Genomic DNA, 19,648 nt, shown 5'->3' with positions numbered 1-19,648 from the left:
CATTATTCAATGGTATACTAAAATCCATGTGAAAAAAATTGCTTCTCACTGTTCTCAGGTCAGATATTTATATGTGATTAAAAATGCGATTAATTAATTACAAAGCCTGTAATTAATTAAATTATTTTTTTTAATCGAGTCCCGGCCCTATTTATATATATATATATATATATATATAAATATATATATATATATATATATATATATATATATATATATATATATATATATATATATATATATAGCTAAACTAATAATTAACAAATAGATTTAATACATTTTCAATGATATCTTGATAAGTGACTGTTAAAACCCATTGTTTGATGGTAACATAATATCCACTGTCTGCTGTTACGGAAGAAAAGGAGAGTTCATCATAATAAAGAAACACCACCCTATGACCGGAGTTTCATAGAATAACAAGTCTGGTATGTCAGAAAGGTTTCCTCACCATTTTATTATTATTTGTTAGTTTGTACATTTCCAGCACACACATCATTTGGATTGTAAGATAAAAAAAGGTATCAGATGCCTGTAATCTGGGCGTTACTAGACCCAATGTCTTGATTGTAACAAATACATTTTGCGTCCTTTACAACATGTTGGCATGACAAAGTAATTCCGATATTATTATTTTTCCTGATAACATTTGTTTTTGCCGTATTAAAAATAACTTTTTCAATCAATCAGTGAAAGACAGTGTATGGTGGAATCTCTTTTGCCCTGCTGATGTTCAGGCCCATATTAGTGGTTAGAGTGTGTCTGGAGGGAACACAGGGATTGTAGCCTTTGTACATGCCATGCCATGCCATGTACATGCACTAAAACCTATAGAACACACTACAGGAGAGGGAACAGCGCAAAAGGCACAATAGGGATTCTTTAAATAACTGCAATGACGTATCAGACGTACTTATTTCAAGCCAAAATCATGAATTATTTATAAAACCTAACCAAGTAGTTTGTTGTCTAAACACCAGGACCAGAGATCTGGATCTGTTCCACAACTTCTGATTCCTTCTGCAGAATCTTAACAGTTTCTATAAGTCAAAAGAGAAGCCTTTGAGAAGGATTTGCATGCAGTGTTGAACTATTTCAATCATAACAGGATTAACCTCTTAAGCCCTGAGCCTGTTTTTCAGGTTTCAGGCTCCAAAATGCCACTAACACAGCAAAGACTATATCTTCACTTCTCAAAGGGTTAAATTAATAATCTTTTCTCTCAAAGCAAGGTTACATCTGTGAGTTGGATGTAGAAGTCTCAGAATCATTATAGATGTTTTTATTTTAAAGTAAATTCAGATGGAACATAGTAAAAACATGTAAATTCTAATGTCCGCCTAAAAACCCATGACTTATAGTGAAAACCACCCTTGAATGATGGGTTAGTAGACTAAAAGCTTTAGGAATATATAATAAGTACCCTGTATCAAGATTGATGCAAGACAAGTGAAATTTGACCTTTTTAGAGAGGTTTAGAAAAATAAAGTCCAGGCGGGCTCACCTCTGGGTAATTTGGGAACCAACAGTTCCATTTGACCTTTTTCACTGTAAAGATCATTGTATTACTTTGAATTATCACTATAGGCAGGGGCGGACTGGGGGAAAAAAGTGGCCCGGGGATTAATTGACAGACAGGCCCACTTAATGCGCGGCATGTACCGGCCGGCCGGCGACGAGAGTATGTTACTTAACAAAAAAACCTGCATTTTATGTTATTTTGGACCATTATTCCTATAGTAATCACATTATCTGAGCCCTTGAGTTGCCTAGAGCAAAATAGTTACAGCATATATTTAGTGATTTTAATGTTAACAGATCATTGATGCAATAACATTTTGACCCAATTTGCCTGACTTGACACATGGAATAAAACATGGGCGTAGGAAGCATCCTCAATGTGGGTGAGACAATTTAACAGGGGGTGTGGGCTGGCTCACATCCTCTAGGGGGGTCCGGGGGCAAGCTCCCCCGGGACATTTTCTTTTTAAATGTTGAAGTTAAATGCATCACTCTGGTGCACTTTGAGAGCAAAATTAGGGACTAAATCTATGGCAGTCAGTAGGGGCTTGGACTGTGAGCCGTAGGGTCGCCGGTTCAAGTCCCCGACCAGACCTACATTTGGAGTGTGGACTTCTACTTGGAGAGTTCCCAGTTCACCTCCTGCCCTGCCGTGGTGCCCTTGAGCAAGGCACCGGACATCCCCCTTCCCCCCTCACTCCCATTGCCCCCGGGCGCTGAACAATAGCTGCCCACTGATCCCAGTACTAGACTCCTGGTACTACGATGGGTTAAAAGCAGAGAACACATTTCACTGTGTGTGCTCTGCATGTGAGACAATTAAAGAGGGTTTCATCCCTCCCATTCTTCTTCTTCTTCTTCTTCTTCTTCTTCTTCTTCTTCTTCTTCTTCTTCTTCTTCTTTTTCTTCTTCTTCTTGAACACCCATATGAAACAGAACTGTAAGCAGATTTACTTTTTCTTTCAACATTTATTTGAACAGCAAGTGGAGGAAAAAGTGACTGCACCCAAAACAATAAACCTGCTAGCTAACTAGCATAAACTCAGGAACAGAATGTGGGCAACACGTTCTTCTCCACAGCCGCGCGACCTCTGAGTCAGACGTCACTTCCCCCTTTTCTATCCTATCCCCTGAACCCTGTTTCCCTGCCAACCCCCCCCCCCCCCCCCCCCCCTGTGCAAGCCCCTCCCTCTGAACCCAGGGCTCGCTACAATACTGTATACTGTATACAAAAACTATACAAAAACGCCTTTAGGCTTTGGAGCTTGTTCATCCATCTGTAAGCAACTGCCAGCTAGGTCTCTCAGTCACTCACTCCTGATCGTTCACTGCGCAGTGACAGCGGCTACGGGCCTGATGTGTGGGTTGGGTGGAAAAAACACTACTTGGATTCATGAGATCATTAACACATGTTTTGTCTTCAAACCTTTATTGAAAAACGAATACATCGATCATTAGCAGCTATTAGATGCTGCTCCAAACAAAGCGTTATCAAGGTGAATATAAGTCACGTTGGTTTGAACACAACTAGCTCAACGCCAAAGAGATCATTTCACATTTTTAGGAAGAGATCTAACATTTCTTACAGCAAAGGAAAGGCAAGTTTAACTTTACATCACATTTCAACAACAAAGCAATTCAAAGTACTTTTTAATTTGGGCTAAATTGCATTTTACTGGGAGATTGTTTCAGACGGTTAGGTCGACCTATGAGCGGTCGCCCAATAGTAAGGAGGCAGAGGCAGAACATCCAGACAATTGTCAGCGTTGGCATTTATTTATACAATTCACTATATTTACAACTATTTACAAGGGAATGGCAAACAGCCAGGCCTGCTGAACTCTGCAATTCTGGACAATTCAACTCTGCAACACCACCGACTGTAACCAACCTGCACCAACCCAACGATGGCACCAAGAGCTTTTATAGCCCCACTATTTAGGAGGTACCATTGATATGGTGCTACCATAGCCGTGGGAACATGTTTCAAATGGGGGGTGCTGTGGGGATGACACCAGGGCCGGTTTTCACCAATTTGCTGCCCTAGGCAAGATTTTAGCTGGCAATGAAAAACCTCTACAAAAGACCAATACACTACAAACAGAGAAACGTATTGATATGGTGGACAGCTTATATAAAAAGGCTTCAAATGTATTTAGTATTGCCTGAACATGTTTTAATTGGGGGGTGGACTTCACATCCTCTCGGGGGGTCCGGGGGTGGCATCCGGGAAGATTCTTTTTAACATTTTAAAGTAAAATGCTTCAATCTGGTGCACTTTGAGCGCCCAATTAGAGACTGATCTAGGGGATACAACTCTAAAACACCCATATGAAAAAGATCGGTTTGCATTTTAATAATCAAATAAGTATGTGAACATTTCCAATAACCTACCATAGCCAATAACAAATAAATGTAGGCTAACTTGTTTTATTTTTGTGGTTCATTTATATCTTATTTTATCAGTTAACATTTATTTATTTATGCATATTGTTAAATATCTCCAGTTTTAAACAATATTTCTGGTTTACTGTCCTATAGTATACATTGGAATGATTTCAAACCTGTTTTTATTTATCCTAATAATTATAAAGGAGTGCCTTGGAAATATTTGTTTACATAAATTGTGATCAAAACGTTTGAGACCCACTGAGATAACTTTGACTAAAGTGAACTATCTAAGCCCTCAGAGTCCTTTACCTCACTGAACCTCTCAGTCTGACAGGAGAGGACTCTCCCTCCACATTATTGTAGAAACAGCTTCTTATATCCGTTAGCGCAGCAGAAGCTAACAACATTCCCCGCCGGTACCGGTGCACCCCCTCTCTCTATCTCTCTCTCTCACGCTGGCTGTGAGCTGCGGGCACCTGATAACCCAACATCCCCCACTTTCATCACTTACAGCGGCCATCGTACAGGGCAAATGGAAAATGTAACCGGGGTGAAAAGGGTGTTATCTTTACTTAATTATGAATGTTGTTACATCAAGGCTGAAAATTCTTTTTTTTTGGATTATATTTGTATTTAATCTTGTGGAAGTGCAGTTTCCCTGTCCTCCACCAGGGGGTGCTGCAGCACCCTTAGCACCCCTACTTCCCACGGCCCTGGGTCCTACAGTCAGACATGTGCTTACAGTTAAGATGAAGACAAGTTAAACAATAACAAACATATAATAATCTATATATAATGCATGTATGAAAGAAAAACGCATCCCCCAGCAGATCTTAATGTAACAGTTATCCAATTACTTATTGTATAACTGCCTATATTTTCCTGAGACCCAGGAATGCTCATCCAATGTTCAGATGTGGTGCAAATAATGTGCTTAATGTGAGGAAGCCATTTGAAGCGTAACAGAGTCTGAGATCTATGTCACCTGAGATCCTCTCCGTTACACAGACATATGGAGCAGAATAACTAAATGCCTTTTCTCAATTACGCTCAATCATTGAGCCACGTGTTAACCAAGGTGAAGCCTTCTCTATCTACAACATTCAAACCACTGGACAGGAAGTGGTCTCCTCCTACAGAGAACACAGAGACACTGAGGAGTCATGTGACCAGAACCCAAACCCAGCGTAGAGAGGTTCAGTGAATGTGGTTCTGAAGGTGTGGAGGTGGATCAGTGTGTCAGAGGAGACTCTGTAGAAGGAGAGAGAGCCAGCAGGACGATCCAGATACACTGCTACTCTACCAGAGGAGGAGGGGGAGGAGGAGGGGGAGGAGGAAATGTGTGTTCTTCTCATATTGTGACAGACAGAGTAACGACCATCAGAGCAGCTCAGACTCCAGGACTGATCATTCCCTCCAAACCAAAAGTCCCCCCAGCCTCCTCTCCTCTTGATTCCTCTGTAAGTCACTGATATAGAAACCTCTCCTCTCCACTCGACCTCCCAGTAACAGCGACCAGTCAGAGCTTCTCTACACATCAACTGAAGATAGAAGCTAAACCTCTCTGGATGATCAGGATATTCCTGCTCCTCCATCACACGTGTCACCTCCCTGTTGTTGTCAGACAGGTTGAGGTTTCTGTGTGCTGTGTCTGGGTCCAGTGTGAGTTCACAGGAATCTGATGGAGAGACACACAGCAGCAGTTTATCATCAGACAATATGAAAGCTTTATTCTGTGTTTGTGTACTGATGTTGTTTACTTCTTTGTCATCATAAGTCAACATGAATCCACACTTACACTTCCTCAGACCTGGTTTTAACCACCTCTCTCCACCATGGTCCACTCTGGAGAAAGAAACAGTCAGGATGAGTTTCTAATGCATTATAAATCTTATAGGTGTGAGAACAGGTGTTCTCGTGTGTTGCACTAAAGTTCAGATATTTCCCTAAACATCAGAGGTTTGATCCTGCTGGTGGTTCTAGAATAAAAATCAAATGATCACTATTAATGTCCGAAACAGAAGGACCGAAGTAGAGAACCAACACATCCCTGATAAATAATGAGAATGATTTTACTTCCTCAATGTTAATGTTACTTATAAATGTTTCCATTCAATAAGATTTGAAGGGATCCGTGTGTTTCCTTTCTCAGGCTTTAAAACTTCTCTGAACAGAATTAAGAGAAACAAGAAGTTCTTCATGCTGACGGTCGGTCCGTACCTGAGAGTCTCCAGTCTCCAGTCTGGAGCCTCCTGTAGAACAGAGAGCAGCTTCTCTCCTGAGTCTCCTGGATGATTGTAGCTCAGGTCCAGCTCTCTCAGATGGGAGGGGTTAGAGACCAGAGCTGAAGTCAGAGAAGCACAGCCTTCCTCTGTGACCAGACAACCTGAGAGCCTACACACACACACACACACACACACACACACACACACACACACACACACACACACACACACACACACACACACACACACACACACACACACACACACACACACACACACACACACACACACACACACACACACACACACACACACACACACACACACACACACACACACACACACACACACACACACACACACACACACACACACACACACACACAGTTACCAATCCAGTCCAACACACACTAATTCAATAAGCTTTTCAGAGTGATATGGGATACATCGTTTGAAATAAAAAACAAGATATATAGTCCCATGGGGGCGTCATCATTTAAACAAATAAGAACAGCATTAATAATTACTGTGTAAAAAATGAATAATCTTCTCATCTAACCTGAAAGTCTCGATTAGTGAGAACACCAGAACCATTGAATATTGGTCCCCTTAGTCCAAAGAGTCTCTTTAATAAGTCATTTGAATAATTAAATATATGAAGCCAATCAAATCTTACGGGGTAAACTTAAAATAAACTGCAGAATCCTGACCTGAGAGTTTCCAGTTCACAGTGTGGACTCTCTAGTCCAGCAGACAACAGCTTCACTCCTGAATCCTGCAGGTCGTTGTTACTCAGGTCCAGATCTCTCAGACTAGAGGACTGGGAGCTGAGGACTGAGGACAGAGCTGCACAGCTTCTCTCTGACAGGTTACAGCTGCTCAGCCTGAAAGAGGATTTTCATCAGACCAAAAAACAAGTAATACATGAAAGAGAGAGCTCAGAGGACCCTGACTTTAAACCATGTTACACCTACCTAATAGTTTCCAGTTCACAGTGTGGACTCTCTAGTCCATCAGAAAGGTTCTTCACTCCTGAATCCTGCAGGTCGTTGTTACTCAGGTCCAGATCTCTCAGTCTAGAGGACTGGGAGCTGAGGACTGAGGACAGAGCTGCACAGCTTCTCTCTGACAGGTTACAGCTGCTCAGCCTGAAAGAGGATTTTCATCAGACCAAAAAACAAGTAATACATGAAAGAGAGAGCTCAGAGGACCCTGACTTTAAACCATGTTACACCTACCTAATAGTTTCCAGTTCACAGTGAGGACTCTCTAGTCCAGCACACAGGTTCTTCACTCCTGGATCCTGCAGGTCGTTGTTACTCAGGTCCAGATCTCTCAGACTAGAGGACTGGGAGCTGAGGACTGAGGACAGAGCTGCACAGCTTCTCTCTGACAGGTTACAGCCGCTCAGCCTGAAGGATTTAAATAAATAAAATAAATAAAGTATTATTTCTCCTCCATGACACATAAACACATTTGATGATGTTTGTATTCCTTTCATCCTTCCACCTACTTGGCTTTCCTGGAGGCTTTGACCACTGGCAGCAGCCTCAGAAGAGCCTCCTCTGAAGCAGAGTATCTCTTCAGGTCAAACACGTCCAGATCTTCTCCTGATGACAGTAAGATGAAGACCAGAGCTGACCACTGAGCAGGAGACAGTTTATCTGTGGAGAGACTTCCTGAACTCAGGGACTGTTGGATCTGCTCCACTAGAGAACCATCATTCAGTTCATTCAGACAGTGGAACAGGTTGATGCTTCTCTCTGCAGACAGATCCTCATCTATCTTCTTCTTGATGTACTGGACTGTTTCCTGATTGGTCTCTGAGCCACTTCCTGTCTGTGTCAGCAGGCCTCGTAGGAGTTCCTGATTGGTCTGCAGAGAAAGACCCAGGAGGAACCGGAGGAACAAGTCCAGGTGTCCGTTTGGACTCTGTAAGGCCTGGTCCACAGCACTCTGGTAGAAACGTATTAATTTGCCATCGTAATCTTTACGCCGTTGAGAGGAGGGTTGTTTCTCTGCCAGCAGGTTGACTCCAGAGGTGATGAAGGTCAGATGGACATGAAGAGCAGCCAGAAACTCCTGAACGCTCAGATGGACGAAGCAGAACACCTTGTCCCTCTGGTACAGTCCTCTCTCCTCTCTAAAGACCTGTGTGAACACTCCTGAGTACACTGAGGCTGCTCTGATATCGATGCCACACTCTGTCAGGTCGGACTCATAGAAGATCAGGTTGCCTTTCTGCAGCTGCTCAAAAGCCAGTTTCCCCAGAGCCTCCATCATCTTCCTGCTCTCTGGACTCCAGTGTGGATCTGTCTCAGCTCCTCCATCATACTTGATGTTTTTCACTTTGGACTGAACCACCAGGAAGTGGATGTACATCTCAGTCAGGGTCTTGGGCAGCTCTCCCCCCTCTCTGGTTTTCAACACCTCCTCCAGAACTGAAGCAGAGATCCAGCAGAAGACTGGGATGTGGCACATGATGTGGAGGCTTCGTGAGGTCTTGATGTGGGAGATGATGGTGCCGGCCTGCTCCTGATCTCTGAGTCTCTTCCTGAAGTACTCCTCCTTCTGTGGGTCAGTGAACCCTCGGACCTCTGTCACCATGTCCACACACTCAGGAGGGATCTGATTGGCTGCTGCAGGTCGTGTGGTTATCCAGAGGCGAGCAGAGGGAAGCAGCTTCCCCCTGATGAGGTTTGTCAGCAGCACATCCACTGAGGTGGACTCTGTGACATCAGTCAGGATCTCAGTGTTGAGGAAGTCCAGAGGAAGTCGACTCTCATCCAGACCGTCAAAGATGAACACAACCGGGAACTGATCAAACCTGCAGATTCCTGCGTCTCTGGTTTCAGAGAAGAAGTGATGAACAAGTTCCACCAAGCTGTACTTGTTCTCTCTCACCACATTCAGCTCTCTGAAGGTGAATGGAAATATGAACTTGATGTCCTGGTTGGCTTTGCCTTCAGCCCAGTCCAGAGTGAACTTCTGTGTTAAGACTGTTTTCCCAATGCCAGCCACGCCCTTTGTCAGCACTGCTCTGATTGGTGCATCTCTTCCAGGTGAGGCTTTAAAGAGGTCTTCTTGTCTGATGGTTGTTTCTGGTCTGTCTGGTTTCCTGGATGCTGTTTCAATCTGTCTGACCTCATGTTCCTTGTTGACCTCTGCAGACCCCCCCTCTGTGATGTAGAGCTCTGTATAGATCTGGTTCAGAAGGGTTGGGTTTCCTGCTTTAGCGATGCCCTCAAACACACACTGGAACTTCTCCTTCAGGGTGGATTTGAGTTTACGTCTGCAGACTGCAGCAGCAGTTCCTGAGTGGACAAACACAAACCCATTCACCATATCAATTGAAATAGTCTGCCAATGTTTCCAGCACAGAATAAATCACGGATGTGATACAAATTATATTGATGATTAATTAATATTTTATTTTATTTAGAAGTAAAAAATGACACGTTCAATGTGTTGAACCCTCTTACTGCTCTGCAGACGGTCAGCCAGCTCCTCCTGCTCCATGCTCCTCAGGAAGTGCAGTGAGATGTTCAGAAATGCCTCTCTGCTGCTCCTCTGCTCTTCATCCTCACCGTCCAGCACCTCCTCATCCTCTTTCTGACTCTCTAAGCATTCTGGGTAATCTGAAGTCAGGACTGTCTGGATCTTCTTCAGCTCGTTCTTCACAAAACTGACGATGTGGTCCTCCAGCAGCTGGAACAGAATAAAATGTAGCGTGAATCAGACATGGAGACGGCTCCGACCCCTCAGAGTAACGGCTAACTTCCTCTAAATAAGAGATAAATGCTGAATACGTTGTAACGCGAGAAAGGAACTTTGACCATTTGGTATCCAGCACCGAGGTGTGACTTGATGCTTCACTGTCCGTAACCAATTAATACAATTACATAATAACAAATGCCTTAATATGATTCTAAAATAGGGAGAAAACATTATTTTTACAGTTAAATATTGCAATTCTGAATCCATAGATGTGTCTCCCATCACCTAAAACTCCTGACTATTCTCTCAACTCAGTATTCATTCCTTGATCAAAAGAAAATCAATAGTTTCTTTTAAAACTATAACTCCCATCAGCTTTGTACAGTGATGCAAAACGACACCATATTTGTAGTTTCTTTTTGGTATGCAAAGAGGTGTGCTGATAAGGGTTTTTAAAAGCCTATCTACCGATTTGATCAAATATAAAAGTCTGCCGAATTAGTATTGATCCTGCCAGAAGACGTATTGTGTGAAGAGAAATTGAAGATGTTGTTTAATTGCTGATATATTTATGATCCACGTCACATATTCAGTTCCAGTGGCATTTCTTCCTGTTTGTCTAGAAGTCTTCTCATCAGGGTTCTATAAATAGAGAACTACGGCAGATGTGTAATATTTAATGCAGCCGAACCGTGTATTACGATGCAGTTATGTGATGACTTTCAAAGAGAAAAGCAAGCACACTCGGAATAAAGTATTTATTATTATTAAATGTTTTCGGATTTCACATTTAATAAACACCATATCCCAACGTGCATTGCGGCTAAAACATCCAATTACCGGGCTTCAATGAGAGCTGAGGATTATGGGTAATTAGATGTTTCCGGCTTTCCAAAACGTTGAAAAAATAAATGTGTCTCTCAGAATTGAAAAGAAAAAACACAAGAGCACTGCAACCAATTCAAACCGATGAATGTTGTGTAATGAACAATGACAAACTGGTGTTCTTTAGTTGAGTAGTGCAGATATCACTGAAATCAATCAACAGTGACAAGATTACTCATTTCCGGGTGTATGCAGCGAGAGCTGCATCCCTAACAACCAAGTTACTATAGAAACGCAGACACCGGAAATACTGTTTTCACGGCGAGAAATTACGATAACTTCACATGGACACTGGTCAATCTAAAACCTCTTTAGTAACATACGTAGTATATTCCTCTGCGAGACCTGAACAAATCATCGTATTCTCCACAAAGAGTTGTGTCAAAGTGAACCAAATGTCGTGATAGAGGCTTGCTCGTCAACATCCGGGTATTTCTCCAATGGTGGGCCATGTTAACAATCCCGTGTAACTGTGTGACGTTTTGAGGGGGTGATATTGTGTCATCCTGACGTCTCCCAGCGTGGACCAACGTGACATTTTCACGTCTAAGCTGTGAAAGGTGTGTGTGTTCGTGTGTTTGCGTAATAATGGTATAAATGTGTCTTTGAAAAACATGCATTTCATTTATTGTTTATTTTTATTTCACTCCTTCTCACCCAGTGGTTCTCAAACTTTTTCTGTCATTCCCAACTTTGAACAGGTGGGCCTTTAAAAGCTCTGAAGCACTGAAGCTCATCGCTCCAATAAAAGGGTAGGCCAAGCTTACACATCTTTTCAAAACGCGGTTACAGGCTTGATAATGCCACTCTCAAGTCATGCTCAATGTTGAGCCGCTGGCATATAGTAGGTGGGCCGTGGACTTTCACAGCGCCGCTGCGCCGGTACCGCATCCGCCGCCGTAAACACCCGCCGTTGCGAGGCTCCGGCGCAGCGGCGCTGTGAAATTCCACCGCCGTTGCGAGTCTCCGGCTGTAAACAGTCCACTACCGCCGGCGAGGCCCCAGGTTCGATTCCGGCCTGAAGTCCAAAAAGTGTATTAAAAAATAACTCTGCGGGCCCCACACTTTGAGAAACGCTGTTCTAACCCCAGCTCTCACGGGTTGGTGCGGTCTGGATGAAACAGTTATTTACTCAAGATATTGTTCCTTGTGTTTTTAACTGGAGGGACACACTCACCATAAATATGGAGTCCAGGTCAGTTTGATGCTGCTGGGCAGACTGACCACCAGGACTCTCTGATCTCTGCTGATGAGCTCTGTGGAGCAAAGAGGAGGATTTTAAAACAAATACAGAAACTAAGAGTTGCATGTGCTGTGTTAGAAGATCCTCATTCAAACCGGACATACAGCTTAAAAAAAGATGTACATGGTCATTTCATTTTTCTAAGTAAAATACCATTTAAGAATAATTTAGTGTGCGGTGGACTGGTCTCAGATGGTGGATCCTGATAGAAACACAATCACTGATGAATGTTCAGAAGATAAAACGTTGTTGATAATTAGGTTGAATTTCAGGCGTTTTAATAGAAAAAAAGAAAAATGACTTTTACTTTAATTCTTACCTTGGACTATCATCATGCTCTCCATCTTTAAACCAAATAGGTCGAGGCGTAGAGTTTCCACTCTTCAAGGACACACCACTGGGTCCAGGTCCAGGAGAGTCTGGTCCCTCATGCTGGATCCTGATAGAAACACAAAAACATGATAAATGTAAAGGTGCACTGAAACTCTGCTGAAAATGATGCAGACTTTTGAATATGTTAATACTGATAAGATAAATAGTAACTTTGGATCAGTGGTTTCCATCTTGCAGGTTGGCAGGCTCAAACGTCCTCTGTAGATTCCTGGAGGATCTGTTGTGGTGTCGTTCCTAAACACAAACACAACAACATGCTCATTACTGCTCCTTCCTCTCTGTGACACACTGGACCTGGGAATGAACAAGAAGGGAGTCTGTGTGAGCTGATACTAAATCAAACACAATGTATTTATCTATGGAGATTTACAATGAAGTGTGTTCATCAGCTATATCAAGAATGAGAGAAGTTAAAGGACGAGCGGGATATCTGCTGTGAAGGTAAGGGTTAGGGTTAAGGTTACAGAGTTTGTTCTCTTGCATACACTAGGCATTCCATTGGGACATACGACCCACTTGTTTATCCACTGCAAAGGATTGTGGGTCAGAATAGCAAGAAAGGCATGCTGGTTTACAAACTACAAAATGCAACCAGCTGCAGTTGAACATCCTGGTATTCTGGAGTCCTAGACAGGATGCAGGGACCCCAACACGTGCTGCACAGCCCCCAGATTCACCCAGAAAAACAGTATGTTGAACATATAGGTGTTAGGTTGTGACAACGTGTTGAAGTACACCCACAATGAACTGACTTGGATAGGAGAGGATTTCAGATCCAAAGTCCAGCTGACATGAGACTCCACTGGAGCGTCTCTATATGCAGTATCTATCACAAGTTAGACACTTCTATTATTGTTTGTTTGGTGGCTCATCTTAACTCTCCTGTCATTTCAGATCCCGCCTTCCTCCAGGCCCTTGTAATCAGCTCGCTTCCCTCACCTGGTCTCTCCAGCCCTTCCCCTCACCTGTTACTCATTCCCTCATCACTCCACAGTATTTATACCACCTCACGATCACTTGTCCTTTGCCAGATTGTCTTGTCGTTTCCGCCAAGCTCTCCAGTGAGTGTTATTCTCTAGCCTAGATTTTTGTCCTGCCCGGTTTTTGACCCCTGCCTGCCTGTTTACGGATCTCGAGTTCCTGCCTGCTCCCTGTCTGGTTCTGGTTGCCTGTCTGATGGATTTCCTGGTTTTGACCCTGCCTGTCCCTGACCTGAATAAACTGAACATTGCTAAAAACTGGTTGTATCTGAGTCGTGCTATTGGGTTCTGATCTGTACCTGTGATCAGGACAGTATCATTAACACTTGTATGGTGTTCGGGTCCGTGGGACCCGTTTTCATTATTTATCTAAAGAAAAATGATATGATAAATTATCTTTTCAAACTCACACTCAATGGCCTTAGCACATTTTCAATGAACACCCACTGTACCCCCCCCTACACATTTACATTACATACAGGGTGTTCGGGTCCACTCTCTTCATCAGCTGTGTTAAGAGATGACCCCTTTCTTACTTCTTAATATGCATAAAGAAAGGTTGTTAACATTCTCTCATTCAGATACTGATAGGACTCAATATATGCCATGAGTCAGAGAGTAAACATCTGACGAATAAATAATAATAACAATACATTTGTATATTTCGAGGATCCTTTCAAGACACCAAAGAACACCTTACTGTACAATGCATAAAAGAAACACTCAATTAGGGAAAACAACCAAATATAAAATTCAGGCTGGGCTAACAGAAAAAGAGACATCAATGAAAAGCAGACGGGGGACAGGAAGTAGCTTTGATAAACAAACCGGAGGACTAAAGTGAGTAGGCTGATCCGAACAGGACAGTTTTGAATGTGGTGATTGTGTCAGGCTGTCAGAAGTGCAATAAATCTTCAGTGACTGACATCAGTTTGAAGCTCTGCTGTGTTCTCCTGATGGTTCAGTTCTTTGCTTCAAGAACTCCTTTACAATGTGCAGCAAATAAAATTCAGCTGAGAATGAGGTAGAAATTCAAAAGTTTTAAAAGTGAACAACAAAAATAACTTGAATTGATACCTTGGTCCATCACTCTGCTCTCCATCTCCAAACGTTAGAGGGTGAGGCATAGACCAGTCACTCTTCATGGACACACAGCTGGGTTCAGGAGAGTCTGGTCTTTCATGGTGGATCCTGATAGAAACACAATCACTGATGAATGTTCAGAAGATAAAACGTTGTTGATAATTAGGTTGAATTTCAAGCGTTTTAATTCTTCTTACCTTGGACTATCATCATGCTCTCCATCTTCAAACGTAATAGGGTGAGGCATAGAGTTTCCACACTTCATGGACACACAGCTGGGTTCAGGAGGGTCTGGTCTCTCAGGGTGGATCCTGTTAGAATCAAAAACATGATAAATGTAAAGGTGCACTGAAACTCTGCTGAAAATGATGCAGACTTTTGAATATGTTAATACTGATAAGATAAATACTAACTTTGGATCAGTGGTTTCCATCTCGCAGGTTGGCAGGCTCAAACGTCCTCTGTAGATTCCTGGAGGATCTGTTGTGGTGTCGTTCCTAAACACAAACACGACAACATGCTCATTACTGCTCCTTCCTCTCTGTCACACACTGGATCTGGGAATGAACAAGAAGGGAGTCTGTGTGAGCTGATACTAAATCAAACACAATGTATTTATCTATGGAGATTTACAATGAAGTGTGTTCATCAGCAATATCGAGAATGAGAGAAGTCAAAGGACGAGTGGGTTATCTGCTGTGAAGGTAAGGGTTAGGGTTAAGGGTACAGAGTTTGTTCTCTTGCATACAATAGGCATTCCATTGGGATATACAACTTCTTCAAAACATTGCACCTTTACCCACTTTTGTATGCACTGCAAAGGATTGTGGGTCAGAGTAGCCAGAAAAAGCATGCTGGTTTACAAACTACAAAATGCAACCAGCTACAGTTGAACATCCTGGTATTCTGGAGTCCTAGACAGGATGCAGGGACCCCAACACGTGCTGCACAGCCCCCAGATTCACCCAGACAAACTGTATGTTGAGCATATAGGTGTTAGGTTGTGACAATGTGTTGAAGTACACCCACAATGAACTGACTTGGATAGGAGAGGATTTCAGATCCAAAGTCCAGCTGACATGAGACTCCACTGGAGCGTCTCTGACTGCAGTATCATTGAAGACATAAAGACCCTCTACACACAGTGACTGTGGAGAGACCTCAAAGAATGTTTTATAACCTGCCTGGTGTGTACACTTCAAAGATAAAGAAATAAAAACACCTCAGTCCCGTTGATCCGAGCCGTCAGTCCGGTTCTTACATTTCCTCCCAGCACTAAGGATGCTTACTCAGATTACAATCTGTCACCTTTACAAGGAAGTCTTTCTTGAAAAACATTCTCCACAATACTTTAGAAGAGATATTTAGCAGCAAGAAACATTTAAACAGTGATACAGAACAAGTGATCCTGGTGATCAAACATCTACAGGTTCCTCTGGAAGGTTTCTCACCTGATGAACTGAGTTTTAGGAAACACAAATACTTTGTCAGGTTAGGTTACTTCTTTGTTGGAATTATCCAATTATTCAATATTCTTACCTTCTGAATTCCCTTCAGGTCAATTGAAACACCTTCATGCTTCATGTATCTCTGCTCATCAGTCCTGTCTCTGCCTGCATCTGATCTGAGGACGCCGTCACACCCTCATAACTTCAGAGCATCAAAACACATGAGTCACAAGAAACCTGTCCAACAAGCACAAGAAAACTGAGATTTGAGATATGGTGTAGTTCTACTAGCCGTCCACTAGATGGTGCTAACTGACCATCTAATGAAATAAAGCTCAGCACTAATTTACAAATGTTCACTCTGACAGTTGATGTGATCTCATTAGCATCCTAGTGTAGCTGTGATGAAGTTTCCCACAGACTCACAGTATTGACTGATCTCCGTCCTCTCTGCTGACGCCTGAAGACACAGATGTGTTCTTTTACTGCGATTTTATCAAGGTTAAAGTCAAGAAAATTGTAACTATGGATTCTACAACAATAACACAATACATATTTATAATCACACTTTTCATTTTAATAAACAAAACTCAAAGTGCTACAGAGTAAAAATCTGAATAAAAACATTAAACATTAAGTAGACAAGGCAACAAGAGGATGGTTAAAGTTCTAGCAAAAGGCTTTGTTACAAACAAAAATGCATATTTTTGTTGTTATTTTGATTGGCCAAGTTGGACATTGCGAGTTTAAGTATTTATTTTTGGACAAATTATTTTTGGATTAAGTTTTAGTGAACCTTTTTGATCAAACGCATTGTTCTAAAACGATTTGTGACTTACATCTTCTGATATTCACGCTGAAACATTATCAGTCAAACTGTCAAAAGCACGAGACATCAAATGATAATAAACAACAGGACTGATCACCGTGGAATTCCCCTGGAAACCAACATCAGAAACAACAACAGAGCCGACTGAGCCGCCTGCAGCGTCTTGGCCTAATAGTTGTGTCGCACACACATTGCAGTGAGAACAGCAAGTTATCTACGTTCTGCTCATACCGTCAGATGATAGAACTGGCCTTTTTGAATGGTCACGTTAAATACTGGATTCTGATTGGTGGGTCTTATCTCTGTTTAGTAGTTAGTTGCTAAAGATGCTCTGATCAAGGGACCCTGTGCTGTCAAATCGATCTGGTCAGTTTAACTTAGTTTAAAGACATTCTAACTGTCAGAAAACACCAGGGAATACTTTGAGAATATGATATTTTAAAGTAAATAAACAGAGAAGAAGAACACTAGAGTTTAAAGGGAATGGGCTCTGGCTGTATTTAGAGACTGGTTGATGGGAAATACAATTTAAACAGACCTGGACAGTTACAGAGAACCTGGATCAGTGCTGCCGTCATTTTAAGTTACGATGCTGCAGTTCAGACGCTGAGAACAGAAGACGGAGCCCTCCACTAACGTATCTCACGCTATCACAAACATCCAGTCAGAAAACTCAACGCTCCATCAAACAGTTTCAAATACAAAGTCCAGCTAACATCCACTGGAGCGTCTCTGACTGCAGTATCAGTAAAGAGACAAAGGCCCTAAACACGCAGTGAATGTGAAGAGACCACAAAGAGGTTGTACATCATTCCTGGTGTGTTTACTCTTCAAAGATTACAAATAAACAAAAGCACCTCAGTCACGTCAATCCGGGTTTGACACTCCCTCACAGCACTGATGATCTCAGATTACAATCAAACTGCTGTCTAAAGCTGGCACCATTACAAGGAAGTCTTTTTTATATCATTCTTTAACTCCGAGGGAAATTCTCCACAATACTTTATGTGTATATAGAATCAGCATCAAGAAACATTAGTCCTGTCCATTTAAACAGAGATACAGAACAATGTGATCAAAGTGATCCTGATGATCAAACCTCTACAGATTCCTCTGGAAGGATTCTCATCAATGAACTAAGTTTTAGTCAACACATCTCTGTGGTTAGCTCAGGTAACTACTTGGTTGTTTTTATCCCAAAATGTATAAACCCACATTTTAAAAATCATATTCTCACCTGTTGAATTCCCTTCAGGTCAATGTAGACGCCTGCGTGTGTGGAATAAACTCTGCTCATGTCATCCTCATCAGTCCTGTGTCTGCGTACATCTGATCTGAGGACGCCGTCACTCCCTCATAACTTCAGAGTGTAAAAACACATCAGAGTCACGTGGAAACCTGTCCAACAAGAGCAAGAAACCAGTGAGAGGTGATGCAGTTCTACTAAATGTCCACTAGATGGGGCTAACTGACAATCTAATGAAACACAGTCAGCAGTGACATTGAGATGTGATGAAGCAGCCGTGTTGATCAGGTGTATATCTGTCTGATTAGAACATATAGGATTCTTTTAAACACACCTGCTCGGAAATACATTAGCAACAATAAATAGCTCTAACACCATTTACGACTCATTTAGGACATGTTACTGCTACCTGTTGTGAGAAATAGCTTGTGAGAGAAGAACAGATGGTGAACTTTAAATGCTCACTCAGCAGAATGACATTTCCCATTACACTCCACTCTTCTGTTCGTATTACATATTGATCACAAATATAGAAGTATTATACATTTGATCATTGGCATTCAAAATTCACAAGGATTCAATTTATCACAGTGTCTGATAGAAGAAGCATATTGCAGTCACTGGGATACAGCATATGAGCAAGCTAATCTGAAGGAAATCAAACAAAAGATATTTACGCATTTGTTTCATCATCAAAGTCAGAACTGGACTCAGAGGAGGAGGAGGAGACTTCAACATGTCAGCTTCAGTCTTCAGAGGTTGATAGGCTAACATCATTGATACTGATTTGTTAATAGCTTTCATAACAAGTCCTCTAACAGGGAATAAAGCAACAGCCACACAGAGCCAACAGTCCTATGCCAGAGATTAGAGAGGTGAGAATAGCTAAAATCACCGCTTTCCATTTACCAAGCCATCAACCAGCCTGTAAGTGAAGGGTCTAGCCAGAGTGTTCAGCTAACTCTGAGTGAGCTAAGCTCTGCTGAAGCTTTAGTGACAGATCCATCTAACAGTGTTGGTAGGGATAAATGTTCAGCATCACGAACAGATCACAAACACCTCCTTCCTCAGCCAGGAGCATCTCTGGTGCCATTCTGTTCAGCGGGAGGTAGCATCGAACTGTTCAGCTGATCCTTTAATAGCATCATGAGTGTAATTAACGAAACGTTGCAGATTATAATAAATATAATTCATCATATCAACATTCTTATTAATAGTTACCCAAAAGAAGAGCGATTAGAGCCCCGTCAATATCTGATTTCTAGCTATAAACTCCTCTGGCACTCCCAAAGGATGCCTATGCATGCATGTAATCTCTGTCGTCGAAAGAGGCCAACGGTGTATCCCTTTCCTCTTGGGACGGTTTGAAATTCGGATCTTTAATTTGACCTATCGTCACAGGCATAATTAACATCACTGGGGTACATGTACCCAAACAATTACTTAAAGCAGGAGTGGGGAACCTTTTTCCTCTCAAGGACCATTTCCATTTTTTCAACATCCTCCGAGCGCCGTACAAATGATTGACCTCTGCTTAAAATTACAAAAATCACAGCCCATTCATTTGGCCTTTCTTTCATGCTGAGCAAAGAAAGATATCTTACCATGACTCGCGCATGCATGCACGTGCACGGTTGTGGCACGACCATCAAAACAGAAAGATATGGACACAAGATGTGTGCAAATG

General features: G+C 42.2%; 1 protein-coding gene across 1 annotated transcript; it reads right to left on the bottom strand.

Annotated features, from left to right (window-relative positions):
• Window positions 1-2,919: 2,919 nt before the first annotated feature.
• On the bottom strand, window positions 2,920-18,068 carry LOC307026292 (uncharacterized protein). Its single transcript, XM_079661578.1, has 16 exons — window positions 17,953-18,068; window positions 15,978-16,123; window positions 14,852-14,935; window positions 14,636-14,749; window positions 14,433-14,564; window positions 12,526-12,609; window positions 12,302-12,421; window positions 11,917-11,995; window positions 9,620-9,845; window positions 7,651-9,451; window positions 7,376-7,549; window positions 7,112-7,285; window positions 6,848-7,021; window positions 6,133-6,306; window positions 5,711-5,757; window positions 2,920-5,590 (listed from the first exon to the last, which is right to left on the bottom strand). Exons 3-16 carry the CDS (start codon window positions 14,869-14,871, stop codon window positions 5,046-5,048), a joined length of 3,864 nt encoding a protein of 1,287 aa, XP_079517704.1. The 5' UTR covers window positions 14,872-14,935; window positions 15,978-16,123; window positions 17,953-18,068; the 3' UTR covers window positions 2,920-5,045.
• Window positions 18,069-19,648: the final 1,580 nt, after the last annotated feature.

The sequence above is a fragment of the Notothenia rossii genome (assembly GCF_949606895.1).
Source record: "Notothenia rossii genome assembly, chromosome: 2".
Classification (NCBI taxonomy): Eukaryota; Metazoa; Chordata; class Actinopteri; order Perciformes; family Nototheniidae; genus Notothenia; species Notothenia rossii.
The sequence above is the reverse complement of the archived record's forward strand: the minus strand, read 5'-3'. Positions and strand labels throughout refer to the sequence as shown.